The following is a 25628-nucleotide window of genomic DNA, read 5'->3' as shown; positions in this document are numbered from 1 at the left end:
CATTCGTTTATTCATTCGTTTATTCATTCATTCATTCATTCATTCATTCATTCATTCATTCAAACATACATTTATTCATTCATTATGCATTTATTCATTCGTTCATGCATTAATTCATTCAGTCTTGCATTCATTCATTCTTGCATGTATCCATCCAGTATTCATGCATTAATTCACTGAAAAAGCCCTCCACGCAGACCAACCTCATTACAAATGCATGAATGTTTTGTGTGTGAGTTTTTTTATTTCTTTATTTTTTGTAAATTCGCGTTTGTCACTGGCTTGTGTACGGGCAATGGAAATGGAGATTTAAATTGTTTGATATTAAAAATTGCACTGAGGCGGCAAAGGGCCTACTTTAACCCTTCTATCTATAATTAACCCTCCAATAAAACACACACACACACACACACACACACACACACACACACACACACACACACACACACACACACACACACACACACACACACACACACACACACACACACACACACACACACACACACACACACACACACACACACACACACACACACACACACACACACACACACACACACACACACACACACACACACACACACACACACACACACCCTCACACACACACACACACACAAACAACAACAACAAAACAACAACAACAGAAACACGGAATAAAACAAGCAACAACGGTGGCCTAGACTGTGTATTAGCAACCCGCTTTGGTGATCCATGAAATTTCTGATTGCACTTATTGTTAAATTGTTCATTCATTACTAACAAAATTGTTTTTTACTTAAAATTTGTATAATAATGATTATTATGATAATGATAATAATAATAATAATGATAATAATTATAAATAATAATAATAATAATATTATTATTATTATTATTAATTTATTTTATATTATAGTAACGCACCGTATATAACGTTTTTGTTTGTCCGAATAGCATTGTGGAGCATCCCAGTTCCCAGAGGCATGTGAGTTTGATTGGTGGTCACCATACTCCCGCTTCCCTGCCCCCCCCCCCTAACCCAACCCAACCCAACCCATGTCCACACCAACATTGCAAAGTATTTCAATTACCAATGTATAGCTGGAAATTGCAGCTATTTTAGTATAATTCAAAATGTGTCCCAACTTTCGTTAGTCTTATAAGTAAAGTAAGTAAGGACCCACTCCGGGTCAACACATAATGCAGCTTCAGGCGCGGAAACACCTCATAAACCTCAGTATACACCCACCCACATTTTAATAGAAAAGTGCTTAATTCACCTCGGAGGTCAAAGTCTAAGCGAAATCAGATTTTTCCCTGAACAAATCTTAACCTTGAGTAATATCTATTCGTTTTGTTGTTTGTTTCTCCAGATATCGTTGTTTTTTCTTCTTGTGTTTTTTTCTTCAAAAATAAAAGCTATTTCAATGTCCTTCATCTTTTTAGAGGCTTTTCCCGCTATCACCTGGCGCTATTGCTGTTATTCGGAAGTTCGTGGCTGTTCTAAACACGGATTATCTCAACTTCCAACGCGCACTATATTTGCTGGTAGAGGACTGGCTTGAGAATAAAGTAGGTACAGGATCACCTACGGATCCAACTGAGGCGGCCCTTATTAGAGAAGTCAATAAACTATCTGGAGAGGTGTCAGGAACCATGAACTACCAGGATGACATTATAAAGTCCATTTATCAGATGCTCGTCGAAATAAAGGTCCCCGGACATTTAAAGGTAGTATGCTCTCATCGATTCTGGATTCGAAAGTCATACGAACTGTGCGTTGTAGTCGGAGTGAAATTCTCGGACATGATGCCGGATTTGATAGATCGCCACGACTTGAGCAAATTTTGCCACAGGGAAGTGCTAGGGTATGCTATAATGTTCGGAGAAGGAGGCCAAGACTTCAGACAGCTTGAAAAGCCAGATGAAAAGGAAGAATGGACCTTGTCGCTTGAGCATCATTACACGCACAACCCCCATCATCCGGAGTATTTCTGTGATCGGGACAAAGAGGGAAAGCGAGTAGGGTCCCGAAGAATGATAGAGGCGGATCCGGACTATGGACAGGACTTCCTTGACGAAAGTATAATTGACATGATGGCGTCCCGTGGAGAACGCTTCCTAGCAAAGGATCCGGTTTTTAACGTGAAAAAGCTGCTGGAAATGCCCGAACGTTTTCTGTTTCGCTATCACGAAGCGGACAGAGAATACGTCAAGGAGACATTGCAGAAATGGTCGTTTATGGTTCGCGATTTTCTGTCCAAGGAGGTCAATAAAGGCCGCCTTAATAAGCATTTCGATCATCGAGATGTCACATATTGCGAAGTTGAAAACGCAGCCTAATTCTGTGTCAGTTTTATCAGCATTGCGTTTTCCTTTTTCCGCTTTGCGCAATTTTATTTTTTATATCCGTATCACATATTTATTTACTTTAAAATTGATTTTAATACGATTTCTTTTTTTTTACTATATGTAAAAGGTAAAGCAGCGTTTTACTCCCAATCGGAAAAAGTACCGGTGTCGCGCCCATTGGGAAACATTAGCGTGTAAACCCTTTAATTAGGAAAATTCACGTCTTGAAATTTGATGATTGGGAATTATTGGTCTTTTTAATTGCTTAAATATTCATTTTCATGCCTTTTTGCTGAAATGTTCAGTTTCAGTGCTCGTTTTATTTATTCTTTTTTTTTGTACTTAAATATAATGCGTATTGATACAACTTTCCTTCCTTTCGGGAATCTTCGAACTGCAATTGGGAAATTTGTATTTTTTCCTACAGTGGGAAAGTGCTTTTCACATGTACTATATAAGAAACAAAAAAATCGCTGAAGTGTATTACAGTTAAAATCGTCGTTGCGACGAAAATTGTCATGAAGTTGTATGAATGTGAGAAAAGTGGTTATATGAAACATTTGTGTGGAATTATTTTGTGCATTTGTGTCAATTGGACTATAAGAGACAATACTTTATTTCCATTTGGATTTACATTGGAGTGTATTTTGCCCTCAGCGAGTGAGCACTTTTCAACCGTCAAGCAGCACAGTAGCCATTGTCTACACAATATTGGCAAATATACAATAGGCAAACCAAATCCAGTCATTTTGCTTGACTGAATCAGTTAGGTATTCTTAGGCATCGAGGTACCCGAAGGGGAAGTGGATTAGTTAGTAGACGTGTTTGGGACACCAATCAAGGTGTGAATATCATCAACCTACAATATTTGCCTCGACAAATTTCAACTGCTATAACTGTACATAGCAAACAGTTTAGAAGTCGCCGATCAGGAACTGTAACACACCATAGTTACAACACACAAAGGAAACAATATAGAGTTAATGTATCAAATCTGATATATCCAAAACGATCAAACACACTCAGTAATTTTACAGAGAATGTTATCTGTCTTACATTAAACTGTCATTCAGTAATAAAAAGGATGTGCTAGTCGGGCAATTGCTACGAGACGACAGCATTGATTTTGCGCCGTTGACGGAAACATGGTATTCTGACGAAAAACGTTCACAATTTGAAACTTCAGACTAATAATAATCGAGCAGTTAAATACAAAACACAAAAATTATGTCAACTTTAATGTAAATGAATGAATTGAAGAGATACATTGTGTTTTACAACATTTTCATTTGTGGTCGATAATATATAGTTTATGAGTGAATATAATAATCTGACAGCATTGATTTTAATCAATTTCGCATATTAAACATTCACTTAACTTTGTCAAAACAGAAGGTTGTAATTTGTCCTGATTTCGTTTTGAGACATTGTAGAAAACTAAAGCTAATGCTCTTTAACTAAAGTGTTAAATCTTCATTTAAAATTACATTATTATTAAGTTAAAAATAACCAGATCCTTTTTGTTGTATTGTATTATAAAAGATTTTTTAGGTGATGATCATTTTGTCATTCTTTTTGTCTTGGTTTGGAGTAAGTATTGTATAACAATAACCTCCTATTGTATATATACACGGATTCAACTTCATTCTGCTTGTCATTTGTTTTTTGCTAGCTGTTACAATTTTCGAGGGGGGGGGGAGTTCATAAGTTCACCACACAGTATATGTACTCTACATTTTATTTACACACTACAAGAATAAATATATACACTAATGAATAAGTCTCTCATACTCCTTCTCTCTTACATCTCAACGTTTCATTCCACTCTCTCTAGCCTCTCTCTCAACCTGGCTTTTCATGCAATTCTGCCCACCCTCCCATATTTGGATGTGTGGACAGACACAGATAGGACTTAGCATTTAATTGGTATTTATTATTGCAAGTGTTGACATATTTGACAAGCAGACTCTGCGAGCACCAGAACAGACCAGTGTTGCTAATCTTTATTACAAAATGATGACCAACTGGTATCCTGTTCTGGTAACAAATGCCCACCATGCCACATGGCATCAAACAGAGCAGTCTAAATTGAAATCATATTCTAAAATTACAACACTCCCCTCACCTTAGCTTCTTAATTGTCCTCAATTAAGCCAAATAGTTGCATACATGACTAAATAGCCAGACTCGCACTCACAACATATTAAACGGAAACTGTTATCAAAACACTTTATATGAATATAATATTACATCACAAATCTACAGATACAAATAAACTATATGTATTATTAATACTTATATTAGAAACCTTCTACAAATAAGGAATTTTACTATGAGATGATGATACATTGTGATAATACATATCATCATATGAATCATCCCTTTTAAATTACTTGTACATGATTAGAAACCTCCACAACAAGGAATATTACTTGTAAATTACTACATGACATGGCATTTAACATCCATATACATTGACTTGTATTGCAAATAACTTCTCAATAAAAAATTACACAGATCTATCCATCAATATAATGAATTATTAAAAGTATTGTCCTTTTAATTAACAAGAAACACATTCAAAGAAATATTATTCTTCAACATCATGCATTACTAGTATATCTAAAACATCGTAACAGTTTGATTATATGAAAGCAAGAATATACATTCTTAGTCATATGCAAAGTAAACACTCTGTTTAATAATCACATCTACAAAATCTTCTTTTATTGTCCAACTTATCACTTGAAAGTCTTAATATTTAGTTGCACATATTCACACAATCACACATATCACTATCACACAAGTCCTAAAATGCATCCGCGTTAAGTGCCTTACACTTATTACTTTAAATTAACATTAACGAATGTATAATTTAGGCACAACAATTTTGTTAAGTTCATACAATTATAAGTAGCAGTCGTCCTGCTTAATTGTCCTGTGCGCCTTACTTATTAAATGAACATATGGTTATAGTATAAACAATTCTATATGAAAATATGGCGCAATGTTTGATTCTGAAAAAGAATAAATCCAAGTGTACACGGTTTTAAATCCAGTGAAATTTTCAATCACTCCGTAAAAACTCACTTAATCCAACAAATTAGCAAAACATATATACCGAAGTCATTGGTTTGGAATTAAATACACACACACACAAAAAACAACACTATAAAAGCGCACACAGTGACACTACATTTTCTATTGTTACAGTGGAGACACACACATGTAGAATGATCTTGTCGGCTGACAGATTCTATTTCTGAATTTAAGTCGACATTTTCTTTCAACAATTCATTGGGGTCAAATTCTTGTAAAAATCCCAGTGTAGCACCTTTAACCAGCGAAACATTACTGAAAGAAGTATTCAGCAGTCTAATTGGTATTTGATGGCTTTTAACTGTCCTTGGGGAGCTTAAAGTGTGCCCTAATGATATCCCATTTGTTGGCTGCTTATTTGACGAAGGGCATAGAATCCCAAGAGTTGAATTAATTGATCCAAGATTTATTGTCTGTCCAGGTATGATACACTCCGAATTGGCTGGAATTTTTACCTTGGCTCGTGATGTGACCCTAACTGCCCTGAGAGATATTTTCTCAACAAATGTTGCACACCTCTTCCCATTCAAACGTAATCCATTGTGAGCACTTAATTGATAATCAAAGTCATACAGAAAATCCATACCAATAAGTCCGTCTTCACGAATTGGTGCAACAAACACAGTATATTCAAACCACTGTCCACATGATTTAAACTATATTTGATAAGGTCCTTCCCATACATTTGGTGTAGTTTTCTTTGATAGTCTTTAACATTTTGCAGTATTAATGCACAACCTAAAGTCCCCATTTAGCCATCAATTTCGAACACTAGGTGAATAACCAGAAACGGTATCTCTTGGAGGTCTTCGGCTGTCAGATTTAAGCCACTTCAAAACAACGTCAATATCTGGATCCTGCTGTTGGAGTCTGGCCATTCTCTCCGATGAACAGAAGACTTTGCTGAATTTGACAAGACTTTTAACAGAAGATGGCAATTCACCTAATGTAAGGGCTCTGTCTTTATTCTGCATTTCGTAGTTTCTGTCACCCGACTTCGAACTGTATTCTGCATCAGAGTTTTCAGAATGTTCACGGAAGCGCAGTCGGAATATCCGGTAGCGACGATATTTCCTAATTCTGAGTAACCCACGATACATGAAACGTACACAGTTCAACAACTTCACCACCTGAAGCTGTAGCAGCAAGAAAATCCAACCCCAGAATCCGGATTCCTGAAGTTTTACTCTGGAAACTCTTGCTTTCGATGACCCCGAGATTTGCACAATCCTTTTTGCAAATAAAGGTACCGCGTCATCAAACTGAGAGAAATCTGACCACTGCTTATGTTTCCTCAAACATGTGTCACATCCCTTACATGATGGCTCCTCTAGCGTTAGATGTCCTTCATAACACTCACATACTTCTGGTTCACTCGGTATTCGACTGAGGCTGTCCACATTAACATGTTTTCGGCCACTTCGGTGTTGTATCCGAAAATCATACTGCAATAACACTTCCAACCAGAGGGGATTGTTGTCACAATCACACTACTGAAGACATTTCCATCGATCCCTAAACTTTCTGTGATCATTCCGATCAGAATCCAGTCCAAACATGTCCACAGGTTCCACTAACCAGCTAGCAGTTAAATAAATCTTTTCCACGGGTTCCACTAACCAGCTTGTGCTAAATAAATCTTTTTGGGCAACAATAACCGAAACTCCAAACATTGAAACAACACCAATAATCAAAATAAGACATCGTAACATTCCCATATGTCCAACCTCAATGAAACAGTCCCCTGATGATTTTGTAAGTCCAACAGCTCACTTTAATCCTGACACAATTATATAATAAGCACTTTCCTCACAAGCGTGTTAAAGTCCTTATCCCGACGCTGCCACCAGTGTTACAATTTTCGAGGGGGGGGGGAAGTTCATAAGTTCACCACACAGTATATGTACTCTACATTTTATTTACACACTACAAGAATAAATATATACACTAATGAATAAGTCTCTCATACTCCTTCTCTCTTACATCTCAACGTTCCATTCCACTCTCCCTAGCCTCTCTCTCAACTTGGCTTTTCATGCAATTCTGCCCACCCTCCCATATTTGGATGTGTGGACAGACACAGATAGGACTTAGCATTTAATTGGTATTTATTATTGCAAGTGTTGACATATTTGACAAGCAGACTCTGCGAGCACCAGAACAGACCAGTGTTGCTAATCTTTATTACAAAATGATGACCAACTGGTATCCTGTTCTGGTAACAAATGCCCACCATGCCACATGGCATCAAACAGAGCAGTCTAAATTGAAATCATATTCTAAAATTACAACACAGCCCACATACATGTGATGCTTGAAGTAAACACACTATCTTATAATTTTCTTTTGAATACATGTTACCGTTATTATCATGGTTTAGATCAGAGTCTCTGTTTTGACCTATAACAGTTATAGAACTTTATTCATTTTAGTCCCTAAGAGTGTTATAATGAGTGTTAACATGAATTATGTATTTATTTATAATGGTTTAAAATAAGAGAATTTATGTTATTAACTATAAGGTTGATATGAAAATGTGTACATACACAGCAATAACAAAACAGACAATCCTGAGCACTGAGATACATATGAATATAAATCAACAGTAAAAACATAAATGAACAATAAATTAGAGATTCTACTAGTTCGGAACCTGTATCTAACGCAACGTTTATATCATATCCCGAGTAACCAGTGTTAACAATAATATACTACCTGGTTGCCTCACAATGTTATACCTCACCATTTTATAAACACGTTCATTAACTATCTAATTTACATAGTTTTGTTCAAGCAAAAGCATGAACAATGTTTTCATCTGCACACTTTATATGGATGTCTGTATATACCAACAACTAATGTGTGGACATGCATATAACATCAACTAACACATCATAATATATCATGTAGTTTAAAAGCTTCATCATTTTAATAGTAATGACCCATGCATATAAGAGTTTCCTAGATATGAAAAATGTTAAAATGAACGAAGGTTTATAATTTTATATTCATGTTTGTATGCAATAACAGCTGATGTGTGCCCTCACATATACAATTAATTGATACCAACAACCTGGCTGTAAAAGGAAAGTTTAAATCAGCATGTTTTCCATATTTTATATATATTCATGTAGTTGTCAACAACTGATGTGTGTATTTGTACAGACCATCAACTCACACCAACAACCCCATTATGTTCCTACAGTTACTGCATTATATATTTGAAGCTGCTTAGTTATTCGATTGATAACCTGGTCACATCACATAACATGATATAGTATTAAATGTTTCAACATTTTACAAACATGGTGAAAAATATTTTAGTTACCTAGCTTATGAAATATACATAAGCGTTTACATCATATTATAATGCTAATTAGAATCCAGTTATTATAATATAATATATGATGTACAAGTGCATGCTTGGACATTACCTGTTGTGACAGCTTACTTCATTTTCTTATGTAGCAGTTTACATATATGAACACATTTATTTGTGAAAACAAAGGGCTACTAAAAATAATAATAAGGTGCAATTATGATAACGTAAAAATATAGCTGTAATCAAATAGGGGAGTTCTGATGGTATTTAAAGTGTATACTAGTAATGCACAAACAAACAATCATAAAATATGTGTTCCTAATCTCTACGCAGTCATTGAACTCAAAAACATTATGAATCTAGAATGATAGGAAATCTTCAGAGTTCCTTTCTAGGATAGTGGTTAAGTATGGTTTATTCAATCAATTCTTCACCCCTGAAAGCATAAGGTAAGGAAATAACTTAAAGTTTTAACGGTCGGTAAATAAAGCAAGTCATTCATTTTACAACATTTTTATGAATCAAAAATATGTTTTAATCAAGGTACAATAAGTAGTAACTGTAATTATTCTATACATAGCGTTATATGTATTTGCACTTTTAATTTGATACATACTAACCTAAATAACGGATATTTTACGTTGTATGTACACAAAACATACTATTTTAATCTCTCAACTGTATTCAGATTGGTTAATACATTGTTTCGAGTAGAACCTTTGTAAATAGTATGGAAGCTTCTTTTTCATTAAAACGCTTTTTAAATAAACGACGTCACACGTGTGTTATTATCAAGTCATTTGACCATAATTGTGTGTTCTACATTTGGATATCAAGATAATAACAAAGCTTTTGTTTAATTGTGTTGGGTCATTCAAGAGAGCATTTTATTTAATACATGATTGGCAGTAAATATACCCCATGTTACACGAATAAAGAAAGCACAATTCCAAAATAATTATCATCAAGTGACCTTATTCCGGTGATATTTGCTTAATTAAGAAAGAGAATTGTGACTGTTGTTTGACTCTTAATACTACGATTGAAAATAAATAAAAACACATAAACAACGGGGGAAAAAGTATTAATACATTTAAAATTATTGCTTCAACTTAACTATTCCAAATTTATCCATATTCCATACATTTGAATAGTATAGTGGTCCCCTAAAGAAATTTTCGCATAAAAGTTCAGACACGACTGAACTTGTGTGAACGCAGAATATATATTGCTAAATGCAATTGAGTACTCTCCATTTTGTGTGACATCACCGGAACTAGGTCATCCATGGTAATTGTTAATGCTATTAAAGTGTACATGAAACCAGCATCTCATGCGTCGCAAAAACAGTGTGCAAATAAACACATTTGATATGGATTTCACGGGAATTAAATATTTATTTGCATGTTAATCGTTTTATAATGATTATCTCAGAGATTCTGTTAATTGTATTCTCCTGTTACCGGCAAAAGGTCACTTGAGGATAGTAAAAGTTCGCACTGTTAAATGCATCTCAGGAAACGTTTTTCTAATTTCTGGTCTAATTATTCTCAAATGCAGTTTAAAATTAATTATTATTCGAGCAGCTTTTTATACACATGTATTGCCAAATGTTCCTCAAACTTGATCAGATCATTTGTCCCAAAGATATTTCTGCCGGGTTAGAAATATTTGCTTTGCTTGTACTTCTCGCTGTTTAGACTAATAGCCAAATATGAAGTATCTTAGTTAGCAATAAGCTTCATATCTTCGTTTAATATATTTGTCGACAGCATTTCCACAGTACATGAACCTTTACCAATTATTTGGAATGTTGTGAACCTTTACCAATGATTTGGAATGTTGTGTTTTTATCAAAGAAATATGTAGATATGCTTTCCATGCAAAACTGCACAGGTAAGACTGACCATTACATACTGATACAAGATGGCACTTGGTCGTTCCCTTGACTTGTAAGGATATTTTAGCCCTTTGTCAATTAAATCAGTAAGTAAGGACAGCAAATGAAAATGATGGACGAAACACATAATGATATTTCATTGAAAGTTATTGCTGATATCTGACCAGTGTTTTCAATTTAAAAAAAACTTCATTGGCCCATGGCGTCATTTTTGTTAATATATCAAACTTATTGCAATAAATTTGGTTGGCTCACTCCACGAGCATTTGTGTTTGATTGTTTTGAACTTCTGCTAGAAGATTATGACAATAATAATAATAATAAATATATCAATTACCTCAATGGAAAAAGGTGGCTTTATTAGTTATAGTTATTTTAATTGTGATAAATAATATACCATACATAAGTATAGGTGTTCGTGTATTATCTCCAACGGCTTCGGAATTTTAAGTTGAAATTGTGGATGACATAATCCGCTTTATTTGACCTAAGAATATAAGTAAGACCGATCAGTCTCTTGTATATATACTTCAAAGTACATATATTATTATGCGATTTTATACCCCAGGCGTAAATGTTGATATCGTAGCATTTCTTTGCGTAGTCTTTTATTACTTAAGTTTGCTCAGTTATGTGTTTCTCAATATATTATCTTATTTTTAGATAAATTCGGACAGGAAACGTTTATGACTTTAAAAAATCTACGACTTGTCATACCGAGAGCTTTGTCTGAATAACTATATAAAAAATTACGAACTTGACGAAAACTTTGACGACATTGTTCGGAAACCCTTATTTATTTTTACACCAATGCGAATTGCATGTTTTAAGTGTTTTAAGTTCCGTCTATAAACTTTTTTCAAACAAATCAGATGGATGCACTGTATTCGATTTTTCCTTTTGTAATATTGAAAAAAGGCGTTATGAGAAAATGATATATTTTGAATAGTTTACTTGTTTCGTTTTAGACTCTTTAATGATTAGTTGCAGCTCACTTTAAAATGGGTCTTTTTCACATATTTTGGCTTGTATTGAACTTTGTCATTAAATGCTGTTTATTGATAAATGTAAACATTGGATCTAAAAAGCTCCAGTAAAAACAAGAATAAAATTCAAGAAAGAAAAAAAAAAACTTAACTTTACTCGAACCACTGACCCCTGGAGTAAATGTCTATCGCGAAGACCACTCGGCAACCCGCGCTCATACAATGAATGATGTATTCTATACTTTATATCAGCAATCCTCTTATTATCACAAAAAATAACAACATAAGAACTCTCCAAACTATTCAATCGTTTCGCGTTGCAACGTTTTATAATTTTCAGGTTTTAAATCGTCAAAATATGCATATAATGGATATTTTAGAGCATGGTAAATGTTCAGTATTAATGTTTCCTCACAAATATCATAAATACAACGAAAATTTGCGAATCTGAAACATTTTTTAAATTTTGTCAATTTACCAAAACGTGAAATGTCCCCATTAAGAATGAATGTTTAATTGGGCCCTATATAGTATATAATATAAAATAATAATATGTGCTACCTTATTTACGGGCAAACAATTATTTGATACCGATGTGGCGTAATAAATCAGTAAATATTCATATATCAGGACATTCTTGGGTACAAAACATAATTCTTTTGATAAAAAATATAATTCAGCCAAACAATTAAATCTTATTTTTTTGATAGATAACAAACAATGCTTTTTACATATTCAAGCCGTTAGAACATATAATAAAAGTGTGTGCGTTTGTGCATGTTTAGCATCAAGCTTTCAAAGCTGGTGAAGCTGTTGGCGTAGTGGATATTGTGTCCGCCGAGCGACTTTCGATGCAGTCGAGCTTAAGTCATAGGTTTTGACTTAAGTTGTATTTGTAAATCTTGCAGAGTGTAACCGAAAAAGTACATAACGTAATGCAAAAAGCTGCAATGGCATAGTAATTGATTCCAAGCAATGGAACGTTACTTTTTTGCGAAGTGCGTACGTTTTCATGTATGTACTGAATATACTAACATCAATTACATGCCTCGAATAATTGAATGCACGTGTTTGGTGAAGCGCATTACTTTCATGAAAGGAATATGCAATCTGTTTTCAAATGGTATATATATATACGTGATAAAACCTTTCGCGTTGAGTGGACAAATCTTAAAAAGCGTCAACGTAGTATACCTTAAATATTTAAAAATGATTACACAAAGGCCAGTACTCTAATAAATGGTTGCGATGATGTGCGCGGGATTAAACCAGATTTGTCATACATGTTCAGTTATTGTTTGTGTTATCCCCACGCTTTTTTAAAAGCGTGGGGATATTGTGGTTAACTCCGCCGTCCGTCCGTCTGTCTGTCCGTCCGTCCTGGCCACTATCTCCTCCTACACTATAAGCACTAGAACCTTGAAACTTACACACATGGTAGCTATGAGCATATGTGCGACCCTGCACTATTTGGAATTTTGATCTTACCTCTGGGTCAAAAGTTATGGGGGTTGGGGTGGGGCCGGGTCAGAGATTTTCACTCATTTTTTATGTTATTTTACATTAACTACTTCATTTCTACACCGATTTACTTCAAATTGATACTGAACATCTCTAATGACAATACGGTCAATCTCAACTATGTATGGCCCCATTACCAACCCTGGGGCGCCCCGCCCTTATAGACCACGCCCACCCAAAATTGCCTTTTACTATAATTTATTCATTTCTTCAACGATTCACTTCAAATTGATACTGAACATCTCATATGGCAATACGGTCAATCTCAACTATGCATGGCCCCATTACCAACCCTGGGGCGCCCCGCCCACATAGACCACACCCACCCAAAATTGTCTTTTACTATAATTTCTTAATTTCTACACCGATTCACTTCAAATTGATACTGAACTTCTCTTATGACAATACGGTCAATCTCAACTATGCATGGCCCCATTACCAACCCTGGGGCGCCCCGCCCACATAGGCCACACCCACCCAAAATTGCCTTTTACTAAAATTTCTTCATTTCTACACCGATTCACTTCTAATTGATACTGAACTTCTCTTATGACAATACGGTCAATCTCAACTATGCATGGCCCCATTACCAACCCTGGGGCGCACCGCTCACATAGGCCACACCCACCCAAAATTGCCTTTTACTATAACTTCTTCATTTCTACACCGATTCACTTCTAATTGATACTGAACTTCTCTTATGACAATATGGTCAATCTCAACTATGCATGGCCACATTACCAACCTTGGGGCGCCCCTGGGTCAAACATGCGGCGTGGGGATACGCGTCGGCCTCTGCCGCTCAATTTCTAGTTTATAAATAATTTTGCAAGGCTGAATTTTCCGATTTCCACTTATCAAGTACTTGTTTACCTGTCCAACATAAACTTTCTTATAAGTACATATGTATTGATTGTATTACTTAAATAAATCATAAGGTGGTGTAAACAGTTCAGCATACATGAGATTGTACTTTAATTAATAAATTTAGGTTTTCTTTACGAAATAAGAAGCTTAATCTCAGATAATGAATACTCAGCTCATGAAATTGTAACATTTAACGCGAAAGCATATTTAATATGGTGATGATTAAATAGTGTTCTGTAATGAAGTTCCGTACTAGTTTAACTAGTTCAATCTAATTGAATGATCGCTTGTGAAAAAGTCTATACAAAAATATATCACATATTCTGCATTACAAAATACCGGTACTCTCACAAATTTTGACGTGTGTTGGTTTTTTTTATCTTAAATTTATCACGATGGTAACCAGTTATATTGGGTATACCCGTTTGAAATGGTCTTTAATGAATTGCAGTTTCTTTAGTTGTATTGAACTACACGATGCTGTTGATAATTACACTCGTTGTCGGTAAATATCTTTTATTCAGATATATAGTAATCGTCCGAGGATTATTAAAATTTGGTGGATAGTAGTATTATATGGACGGCATGTTCATACAGATATTTGATAACACGCGTGCTTATTGTACTTATCAACATATCAAATATAAAAACATTATTCAGTTAATGAAATGGGGTTTTTTAATTGGCAAATTCTTGAATATACATTATAATGATATAAGTTTAGTATAATTAATACGCATTCGTCAAACGATACTCGCGTTACTTTCAAATTTAGTTCGTTAGTCATTGTATTTAGAAAACATTCTGTTATAGTCTGCTATATTGCAGACAGTGTAAACTTGAATCGGGCTGTACTGTCGATACGTGCAGATTTCTCATGGAGAATATTCCATAATTATAATTTGATACAATATTTGAATCAGAACCGTACATCCACACACAAAAGTATACCTTTCCAAAATGTCTTTCGTTATGTTGTTACACACCAAAGAAAATTAAGTTATAGCCGAATTACATTTTATTCGAAAAAAAACGTGTGGTTTGCATATACTTATGCTCCCTTTTAGTGTGGTAAACTGACATATACATATTTAGCATCGTGAAGTGAATGTATCGCAATTCTTTTTTACAGGTTTAACTGACTGCCAAGCTGCGTTTCTGACATGTCTTCATCCGCGGACAGGAAGTTTAGACTTGTACGACAACGAGATATACATGTGCGCAGAAGGTAGTACTGAACGAATCAAATCCAATATGCATGTGTATAATGTCTACCTATAATGTATTAATATCTAAATATAACACACATTGACGAATACCTCATTTAAAGTAATATTTATAACTTTTATATAGAGAACATGTATCTACACATCTAAATTCATTGACAGGTATAGTTGTACCAAAAACGACAACGATACCAACGACAACCCTTCTTTCGTCGACAACCGACACATCTCAACCAAGCAACGCCATTCTTCCGCCTTTTTTAAAGCGCATGTGCGAACTTGGTAAAGATCTGCCAGAAGGTTACAAGTGTTGCGGTTACATTCCTTTCCAACCGGATTTTCAAACGTGTTGTGGAATTACGTGGACGAAAACTGTGGTGCATTCTGGAAAACCTGACAAGGATTACACGTAAGTAGACTTCATTTAAAAAAAAGTAAATGAAATATGTTTATATGAATTAATTAGACAGAATACGAATACTATCTACAATTGGTGATTGAATTGTACTTCTATTTGCGCGTTCAGTATATCTTGCTGTCATTGTATTTAGAGTTTTGAAATTAAAAGCAAAAATATTATTCGAAACAGGTTAATATGGGTTATATTTTCGATAGAAAATATCATCATGTATGCTGATTCTTAAAAAACTTTAAACAGATGTTGCAGAGATGATATTTCAAGGGCCTACACAAGAAATGATCTACCGTGTTTGTATCACCCAGCGAACAACGACAAGTTCTGGAACGCACCTAGAGTAACCAAACTGTGGAAATCAACAAGACTTATGCAAGAGGCCTGTCGAACGAAAACAGGTATGTACTTTATAATGTACATTCATTTATTATTCAAGGTGTTCAATTTGTATTGACTATGCCATACGCCGTATGTATATATGGAATATATTTAAAAAATAAAGCTCAGGTTGCGTAATCAGACGTGAAGTCTTGTTCAAAGCTTGCAAGTTAAGCTTATCGCTGACAAAAGCTGTATGTTCTTTGAAAATTATTTATTTCTATCATCTTTGCCTGTTACATGTATGCAAATATATCATTTTAAAGTATTATGTTCATGTAAACAATCAATGCTTTAAAATTGACAGTAATGTAGGTACGTCTATTGTATGTTATCGTACTTTTTTCTGGATTTTCAGCATATTTTGGCAAAGTGGAATTCTACAACAAAACTTCAATAATGAACTCAGACCTGATTATTCGTTAAAATGAGCTTGACTTTAAATCTCCAACTTCACAAATAATACAAACGGAGGTGAGTCTGTATATCGAAAAGGATCGCCACAGGCCAAAACCGTCAAAACTTGATGGGATATACTTTTTGATTGTCACAGAAAATCAGCAGCCCACAGAAACCCCATCCTACATTAACATTAAGAATGACGCTGTTTATAAGCTTGCAAAATCGCATAAACGTGCATTAAAGAAAATACGTCAACTGGTTAAGCAATGCAAGCGACTAAAAGGTTGAAAATAGCTCACACACGACCGAACCAAGCTAACGAGGATTTAAACCGGGGTCCGGATGCATACTAATACATGATGGTACACGAAATGCAAATGTGGGTTTCCAGATATATTTTAAATTATGTCAGGGATCTCCGGTTTTTCAGCGACATCAGGATGAGAGATTCAGAGGTTCGCCTATAAACACGGGAAGTTAAAGATACTCAATCGCTGGGTAGCCGTACGATGACGCGACAAAAATCCACAAAGAATTGATACTTGTGTTGTATTGACAATATACCTGCTCGTTATCATGATGGTATACTAAAGCATTGTACTTCTAATCTGCTTACATGTAATTTTTATTCTTTATAATAATTGTTGAAAGATTTCATTTGTCCAGTTGCAATTAAAATAAGTTTAATAACAAAATAATACATATTTAAAACATGATTCGTTATGGTAATTATTTAACTTATTAATAGAAGTAATCCGTAAAATATAAATGATTGTTGGGTTGATGTTATCGATTTCGAATATATTTTATTAATTATTAAAATAACACTGTATGCGACGGATCATATGTATGAGAATTATCTATCAACGGATATTAGTTGAAATACCAAAAAGCTATATATATTGACTGCTGTTTATCGTTAGGTTACATAAAACGGAAGCCGTCACAGTATCATAAGAATGTATTTGTTACCAATATAAAAGTATCTTACTTTGCAAACATATTTCTGAGTAAAAGGATTATTATGAATTAAAAAGGGCAAGAAATTGCATAGATTTATGGCAAAACTTGTGTTGCTGGTATCTCTGATAATACCCAGAATTTCAAAAAGGAAAATATGACGAGGCACGTTTTGATGTCTACCAAGGGTACGTAGCTCAATTGAAATTACAACGGAATTTCCCTGCACTGAATTTAATACTGGCAACTCTACCAAAGGTGTATAGCTCAAGGGAAACTACAACGGAATCTTCCTGCACGGAATATAATTTCTGGCAACTCTACCAAAAGTATATAGCTCAAGAGAAACTACAACGGAATGTCCATTGACTGAATTTAACTACTAGTAACTCCACAGGTTGATTAACTGGCCGATACTTTAAATGGTTGTTTACTTACAGTAGCGTAAATGCATAAATACATCCGTGTTAAAACACCACATAATAATACTTACATACCCATGTTTTGAGAATCGGATAAATCTTGTACAATACATGACAACCCGCATAACGCGTAGGTTTACTTTAATGTATACTTCTGTCAAAATGTTGTGCTCCTGAAATTGTATACGAGACGAATTAATTTTATGTTTTCTTGGTTATCAACACACCTAAAAGGAAGAAATTGAAATAAAATTATAATCATTTCGCGTTTCACCATCTTCACGTGCAAAAAATGAAACCCCACCTACTCCACGTGCAAAAGTGTGTGATAGTCACGGATAAATGATTTATCGTAATCTTGCACAGAATATAGTCAAATGATCACATGTGTAATAAATGACTATGTCATGACTGCTTTTTGTTTTACGTTATGTAGTTTTTCTGTTACACTCTACAAATCTTGTATCATACTTGTTCGCTGGACTAGCATAAGAGAGCCGTTGTTGAATCCCGGGAAAGACATAGTTGTTTTCTCATCTACATCATCTATGTTTTTAATTTAAATTTTGTTCAATTAATCATATGGTTTTAAGGATTTATGTCATAGAAAACTTCCTCCAAAATGGGAATGACATCTCTAAAAAATATGATAATCAAATATTATGCGAATAAATGATTACGTTTGAATCAGTATTGATATATAATGGTATAAAACGAATGCACGAAGCCATTGATTAATTTAATGTATGCAAATAGTCGTTTGTTTTGGCCGTTTAATTTAGATTTTTGTTTTGCGGAAGCTAATCTTTCAAATGATTTAAGTGTTGTCTGCACGACTCTATAGTCTTGCTTGGGTCTTTTTCCTTCATATCGTTTCATCAAATATGTTATTGTGTATAAAATTACATGATACTTGTTGAATACATGTGTTTGGTACAGTGCATTACTATCGTGATAGGAATATGCAATCTGCAACTATTGATTAGTTTTCAAATGTTATACATATTTGAGATACGTGATAAAACCATTGAGTGGAAAATTCTTTAAAAGCGTCAACGAAGTATACCATAAATATTTAAAAAATAATTATACAAAGGCCAGTACCATAAACTGAGAAACATATAATTGAGCAAACTTAAGTAAAAAAACCCACCCCAATAAATGCTACGATATCAACATTAACACCTAGGGTACAAACACGCATACTAATATTTGTACTTTGAAGAGACTGATCGTTAATAAAAGTGTGTGCTTTTGTGCATTTTCAACATCAAGAATTCTAAGCTGGTGAAGCTGCTGGCGTACTTGATATTTTGTCCACGTAGCGTCTTTCGATGCAGTCGAGCTAAATACATAGGTTTCGACTAAAGTTGTATTTGTAAATCTTGCAGTGTGTAACCGAAAACTACATAACGTAATACAAAAAGCGGCTATGGCATAGTCATTTATTCTAAGCAATGGGACGTTACTTTTGTTGCGAAGTACGTACGTACGTACGTTTTCATGTATGTACTGAATATACTAACATCAAAAACATGCCTCTGCTAGCGGCTTAGCCTTGAACGACGATGATTGACCGATAAATAGGCTAATATGATAGGTCTTTGTCCTTCCTATATTTTCATCAAATATGTTATTGTGTATAATAGTACATGATAATGATTGAATGCACGTGTTTGGTAAAAAGCATTACTATCCTGAAAGGAATATGCAATCTGTTTTCAAATGGAATATATATATTAGGTACGTGATAAAACCATAAGCGGTGAGTGGAAAAATTGTAAAAACCGTCAACGTAGTATACCATAAATATTTAAAAATAATTATACAATGGCCAGTGCCTTAATAAATGGTGGCGATGATATGCGTGGGATTAAAAAAGATTTGCCATACATGTTTAATTATTGTGTTTTTTTAATAAATAATTTTGCAAGTTTATCCACTAGTATGTGGTATATTACCTCTTGATAAAACGTCATGCTTTTTGAAAGTTCTGTGTGTTTAGTGATTTTGTGTTTTCTTTTTGCATAACCCTTGCAAGGCTGGATTTTTCTGATTTCCACTTATCAAGTACTTGTTTACCTGCCCAACATAAACTTCATTGTAGCACCGCTATGATTGTCATATAGTAGTATATCTTTATTTAAGTCTCATCAATATACATTCATGGTAATTATATTACAATCATTTACACATTATCAAATGTATATTGCCATTCCATATTGGAATTATAAGAGACTATCGCAATTAAGAATTCCACTTAATATTTACAAATTACATACATTACGACTTTTATCAATTCAACATTTTGCACAAACAAATGAAATAAAAAATAAAAGTTAAAAAGTTTAAAACTGGAGAAACTTTGCTAATCAAATTAATTACGATCTGCCTTAAAACAAAGGTAAGATACTGAAAGATAGAAAAAAAAGCACTATCGCGCATGAGTTAAAAAATGGGTGTAAGAAATCATATATCACGTTGATCAGATCACCGTGAACCGGATTAGCAAAGTTGCTTCAGACGCAATAAAACGGGAGAAAACTAAAGCAATGATCACATTATATACATAAATAAAATAGATTACTTACAAATTAAAAATACCCGCCTCTGTAGCATGAGATAGCAGGATCTGGCACAGGCTCGTATGATATTATAATTGGAAAACAGATAGTTAAATTTGTCAACATCATTTAGTGTTAAAAACAACACATTTGTTTCGGAAGCACGTTTAAACAAAGTTTCTCTGATATCACAGTACACTGGGCAATGGAACAATATATGGTACTCATCTTCAACATTATTACAAAACGGACAATTTCTTTCCTGAATTGGTAAACCTTCATACCTGCCGGTTTCGATTCTTATGGGAGCTACCCCACACCGGAACTTACAAAACGCAGATCTATGTCTAGGTGGCATAATTAATTTACAGTATTGTTCAGTGACATATTCAGATTTAACACACTTATACAGACGCAATTTATTACCTCCTCTTCTAGAAGGACCAGTGTTACTATTTATTCTGTCATACCACTGGGAGATATACTTACTTTTAACAATATCTATGACTTCATCGACAAAAGATGACGACATCGGTTGCAAAATACTGCTATACATATTCAAGTTATTAACATCTAGAAACTGTTTTATAGCTAATACCCAATTTTTACATAAACGATTAGACTTAGATGCTACCCAGAGTGCTATTCGCTTATTTACCCTCGTTGCGTCCATATATGATAAACGTGACCAATAAAGCGTGATAGATTTCCACTGCCGTACTTGTGGTGGAATCCAACCCATGTCACCCGATATTCCATCATTTGGTGTATATTTTCCGACTCCTAGAAAAAAGCGTTGCGCCCTGTTATGCACCGCATTAATGCATGAATAAGTCCGAGCGCCCCATAAAGGAGTGCTATAGTTAATTACAGGTCAAACGACAGAATCGTATAATTTGGAAACAAGAAATATCTTTAAAAAAAGATATACGGCGTAAATTGTTTAATGAATGAGATCAAGGATAGCGTATGTCTTTTTCTGTGCAGTTCTTAGCTGCATCACACGCAGTACGGGATGTTACGCGGAGTTTTCGCGGCTTATTTTACATTATAACATATTTCTGGTCATAAACCTATAGATACAAAACAGAAAACCAAAAGAAGAATGGAAGTGAAATTTAAACATATGAGTCAACCGGCCACACGAGAAGTATCCGTATTTATAGGCGCGTTCTTCAAACAAACCTGTTTTAGTGGTTTGTCGGGCATTGCTATTTGATTCGATTATTAACAGTATCGAGAATCATCGTGCTCGTGCTTAAAGTGATATTATGGGCATTTTGCACTGTTGAATTGAGCTGAAAAGAATTAACAGGTCAAAATAGTTAGTTAAAATGTGGTTACTGATCAATTATCTGCAACTCACCTTGCTACCAGTTGTTTATAAAAATATATTTTATATTCGATATTCTTACGTGACCCACCCAGTCCTGTAAGCCGAAATGATCCGTAAAACAATATTGTGTCTTTGTGTCGTATGAACAAATCTGCACTAAAACTAAATTTAGGTTCAACTCGTAAACGCATGATCAGTTGTCAAACGAAAGTACGGTCGATATTCAAATGCATTATTTTTCTCTTTCTGGTATATTGTTTTAGTATGTTGATGCTGCATGAATTAATATAAGTGTATATGAAGTAGAAACATCAAAAATAATCAACGGTTGCGATAGACACCTATAAACTGTTACATGCTCATAATATCACTTTAGTACATTAGGCAATATGGTGGAATAATTATTGTTAAACTTATCAAAAATAATATTTATCATTGTATTGTTGAAAACACATTAAGCATCTTTTATTGACATACCATAATTATATTGCTGAATATCTTCATTTAACATATTTCTGGTCTAAAGAAAATTCCAGGTCACCTAGTTCACGGATAGCGTCTTTATTATATAACGATTATTTTACTGGCCGCGAACTCCGGTGATGACCTGTATATAAACTCTGAATGTCCGCGAATTGACCCGAAAACTCGCGGGTTGAAATGCAATGCTTTAAAGTGAGGCCTCGCTTCCACTGCTCTTTATACTTTTACATGTTAACATGTTGACAGGAATATGGAAGTAAGTACTAAATATGAGAACATAACCTTTTAAGTATAAACGCTTTTGCGCTGGTAATACTCTGAAAATAAAAGGTGTACGCACAAACTGTATTGATGTCGAGAATTGAGTGTAAAACTGTTCTATCTATTAAGCCTTTTCATTAGAGATAAAATTGTTTCATACAGTAAAACAGTGTTACAAAGACGCGGATATGTTTCCAATGTTCTGGTGGTATACTCAAATCAGCCAATGGAATAAATGAAGTGTATTCATTCGTACCTAGCCGCGGGAAATTTTATTTGAATTGTATTGGACACTTACAAAGGTCAGGCTAAGGTGAAAAGCTGGCTTAATACAGCTTACGCCGAAAAACATTATATGGAACGCCACCCAAGCTTTTACATTTTGCGATTAAGAGTCCCAAAGCACGACTAGCACTCTGAGCAACAGCTTTAACCGTAATATCATAATCAAGATGTTCATGTAAAATAACACCTAAGTAAGTATATCTATCTACTAGTTGTAATACATTTTCCCCACATTTAAAAACTATATTCGTACGTTGAAAAGCATTTGGGCGAAAGTGAATAATATTACTCTTGGACGGATTAACAGTCATATCATTCAGAGAACACCAATCATTTAAAGCATTTAACAATATTTGTAGCTCATCAGCATTGTCGGCTAAAATTACAATGTCATCAGCGTATAACAAGATGCATAGCTTTTCGTTATCAATATTAATACCTAAGCCAAAGGATTTAAGGTATATAGTTAAATCATTGATGAACAAATTAAAAAGCAGTGGAGATAATATACACCCTTGACGTAAACCACACTTGACGTCAAACCACTCTGTTTTAAAAGAATTAACTCTAACACATGACATAACATATGAGTATAAAGATTTAACAGCAGATAACATCTTGCCACACACACCAACATCATACAATCTTTTCCAAGGTAAATGTCTATTAATAGAATCGCATGCTTTCTTAAAATCGATAAATGCACAGTATGTTGACAATCTATTTTTCTTTCTTGTATCAATAATAGTATTAAGTGACAGAATATGATCTGTGGTACTACGACCTTTTCGAAAACCATTTTGTTCATCAGACAACTTGTCATTTGATTCTGTCCAAAGACTAAGTCGATTATTCAGAATATAACAATAAAGTTTATACATTGCAGGTGCAAGTGATATCCCTCTATACGACAAAGGATCCCGTTTATCCAAAGTAGATGCTTTAGGTATAGGGCATATAACAGATTTACTCCATAAAGTAGGAACAATACCATTATTGAGGCAAATATTGAACAACACATGTAAAAATGACAAAGCTGAATCATTGGTTAGTACTTCGACAGGAATATTATCAATACCACATGATTTACCCTTTTTGGCATTGATCAATGCTTTATGAACCTCCATGATAGAAATGTGATCATTAAAAGAGATATTTTCGGACTCCGTCGTATCAACAAAACTGTATTGATTATTGTCAGTATGTAAGACAGATTGGAACAGAGAGCCAAAGTCTTTTTTCCACCTTGCCAACACAACATCAACTTCCGTAGAAATGGAGCCATCCTCCAGGATAACCTTCATCGGAATAACATTATTTTTACAGCAATTTACTCCAATTTTCCCAATGGACTTCCAAAATTTGGTTGGATCGACGTTACACTCCCCCAAAAGTTGATCCTGCATTGAATACCAGTAAAATCGTTTAGCTCTCTGCACATCTCTATCAAAACATTTTCGGACATTTACATATTCAGATTTTAAAGCCGTTTTATGATTTCTATTAATACATGACAACCAAGACTTTTCAGTAGTACAAACAAGATTCCATAATTTAGTCAAATGTTCAGACCACCATGGTTTGCCTGGACGTCGTTTTTTATTATGAGTACCAGACTGAACTACTTTAAAAGGTAAATTTTCATACATAGATTTAGAAACGATATTACACCAATCACTATATACATCATCTATATCAGTTTGGTTTCTTAAACTACTTTCAAGTTTAGATATAGCAAAGTTTACGTCATTTAAAGTGTTCTGATTTAACATAAAATCATCAGGAACATTTTTAACATCAAATTTAGTATACTGAGACATAGGTACATCGCTCTCAGTGATGGTCATCAAATCACATTGAATAATCAAACTCCATTTCAATAATGAATGATCTGGCATAGCTGTAGGTACAGTTTCACCTAAAGTTCCACTGTTGTTTACAAGTGTAGATACTTTAACAACTTCAAAATTTGAAAATTTATCCAACATACAATGATTTACAAGACAATAATCTACGACTGATTTTCCTTTAGTTGAAATGGATGTATAACCATTACAAACATTATTTCTGCCGTTTAACATACACATATTAACATTAATCAAAAAATCTAAAAGTAATTCTCCATATGCATTACTATTAAAATCAATGACTTCCCGTTCAATTATATTATCAACACCTACTATAAAATCGTCACCATCTCCACACCTACTATTAAAGTCTCCGCAGATGTAAATTTGACCATCACCTTTATACTGGTAAATTAATGACAATAACGTTTCATAAAAATTGTGTACATCAAATGACCTAGATGAATGCTCTGGAGGGAGATAACAAACACATGGCATTAATGAAAAATTACTGGATTTATGCGAAAGCTTTAGTAGAAGTATACCCTCAGTGGACTTATCAACAATAGATACATTAAAATCTAAAAGCAAGTCATTTCTAATAAAAAAAACCAACTCCTCCGGACCCGGTTTTGGCCTTTTTGTGGATATATCTTCGGTTGTGTCCAAACCACGTATAGCCCTCGAGAAATAAAACGTCCTCATTTAAAAGATGTGTTTCAGCAACCCCTAAAATGTCTATATTAGTAGATAAAATACACGAAGATCTAAAAACATTATTGTCAGAGTTAATATCTGCCTTCCATCCACGCACATTCCAGAACCCGCATTCGACCTATTGGCGATTGTGCCTATCACCGGAATACGGCCTTTGGGGATAACCTCTAGAACCGCGCCTGTCGACCCGTTCCCATTCGCCACGGGACTGACGCCTATCGCCGTAATCGCTACGATGGGAATTTCCTACCTCATTAGCCCCTCGGCGTGATTCACGGTTGTAAGACCTATCCGATTCCC

General features: G+C 34.4%; 2 protein-coding genes across 2 annotated transcripts; both read left to right on the top strand.

Moving 5' to 3' along the window:
- Positions 1-938: 938 nt before the first annotated feature.
- On the top strand, positions 939-3157 carry LOC127875274 (uncharacterized). The gene is made up of 2 exons (XM_052420222.1): positions 939-970; positions 1432-3157. Exon 2 carries the CDS (start codon positions 1642-1644, stop codon positions 2326-2328), a length of 687 nt encoding a protein of 228 aa, XP_052276182.1. The 5' UTR covers positions 939-970; positions 1432-1641; the 3' UTR covers positions 2329-3157.
- Positions 3158-14446: 11289 nt separating this feature from the next.
- LOC127875360 (uncharacterized) lies at positions 14447-16845 on the top strand. The gene is made up of 5 exons (XM_052420384.1): positions 14447-14537; positions 15165-15260; positions 15421-15667; positions 15917-16071; positions 16410-16845. Exons 1-5 carry the CDS (start codon positions 14510-14512, stop codon positions 16475-16477), a joined length of 594 nt encoding a protein of 197 aa, XP_052276344.1. The 5' UTR covers positions 14447-14509; the 3' UTR covers positions 16478-16845.
- The last annotated feature ends 8783 nt before the right edge of the window (positions 16846-25628 follow it).

Source organism: Dreissena polymorpha, chromosome 3 (assembly GCF_020536995.1).
Source record: "Dreissena polymorpha isolate Duluth1 chromosome 3, UMN_Dpol_1.0, whole genome shotgun sequence".
Taxonomy (NCBI): Eukaryota; Metazoa; Mollusca; class Bivalvia; order Myida; family Dreissenidae; genus Dreissena; species Dreissena polymorpha.
The sequence above is the reverse complement of the archived record's forward strand: the minus strand, read 5'-3'. Positions and strand labels throughout refer to the sequence as shown.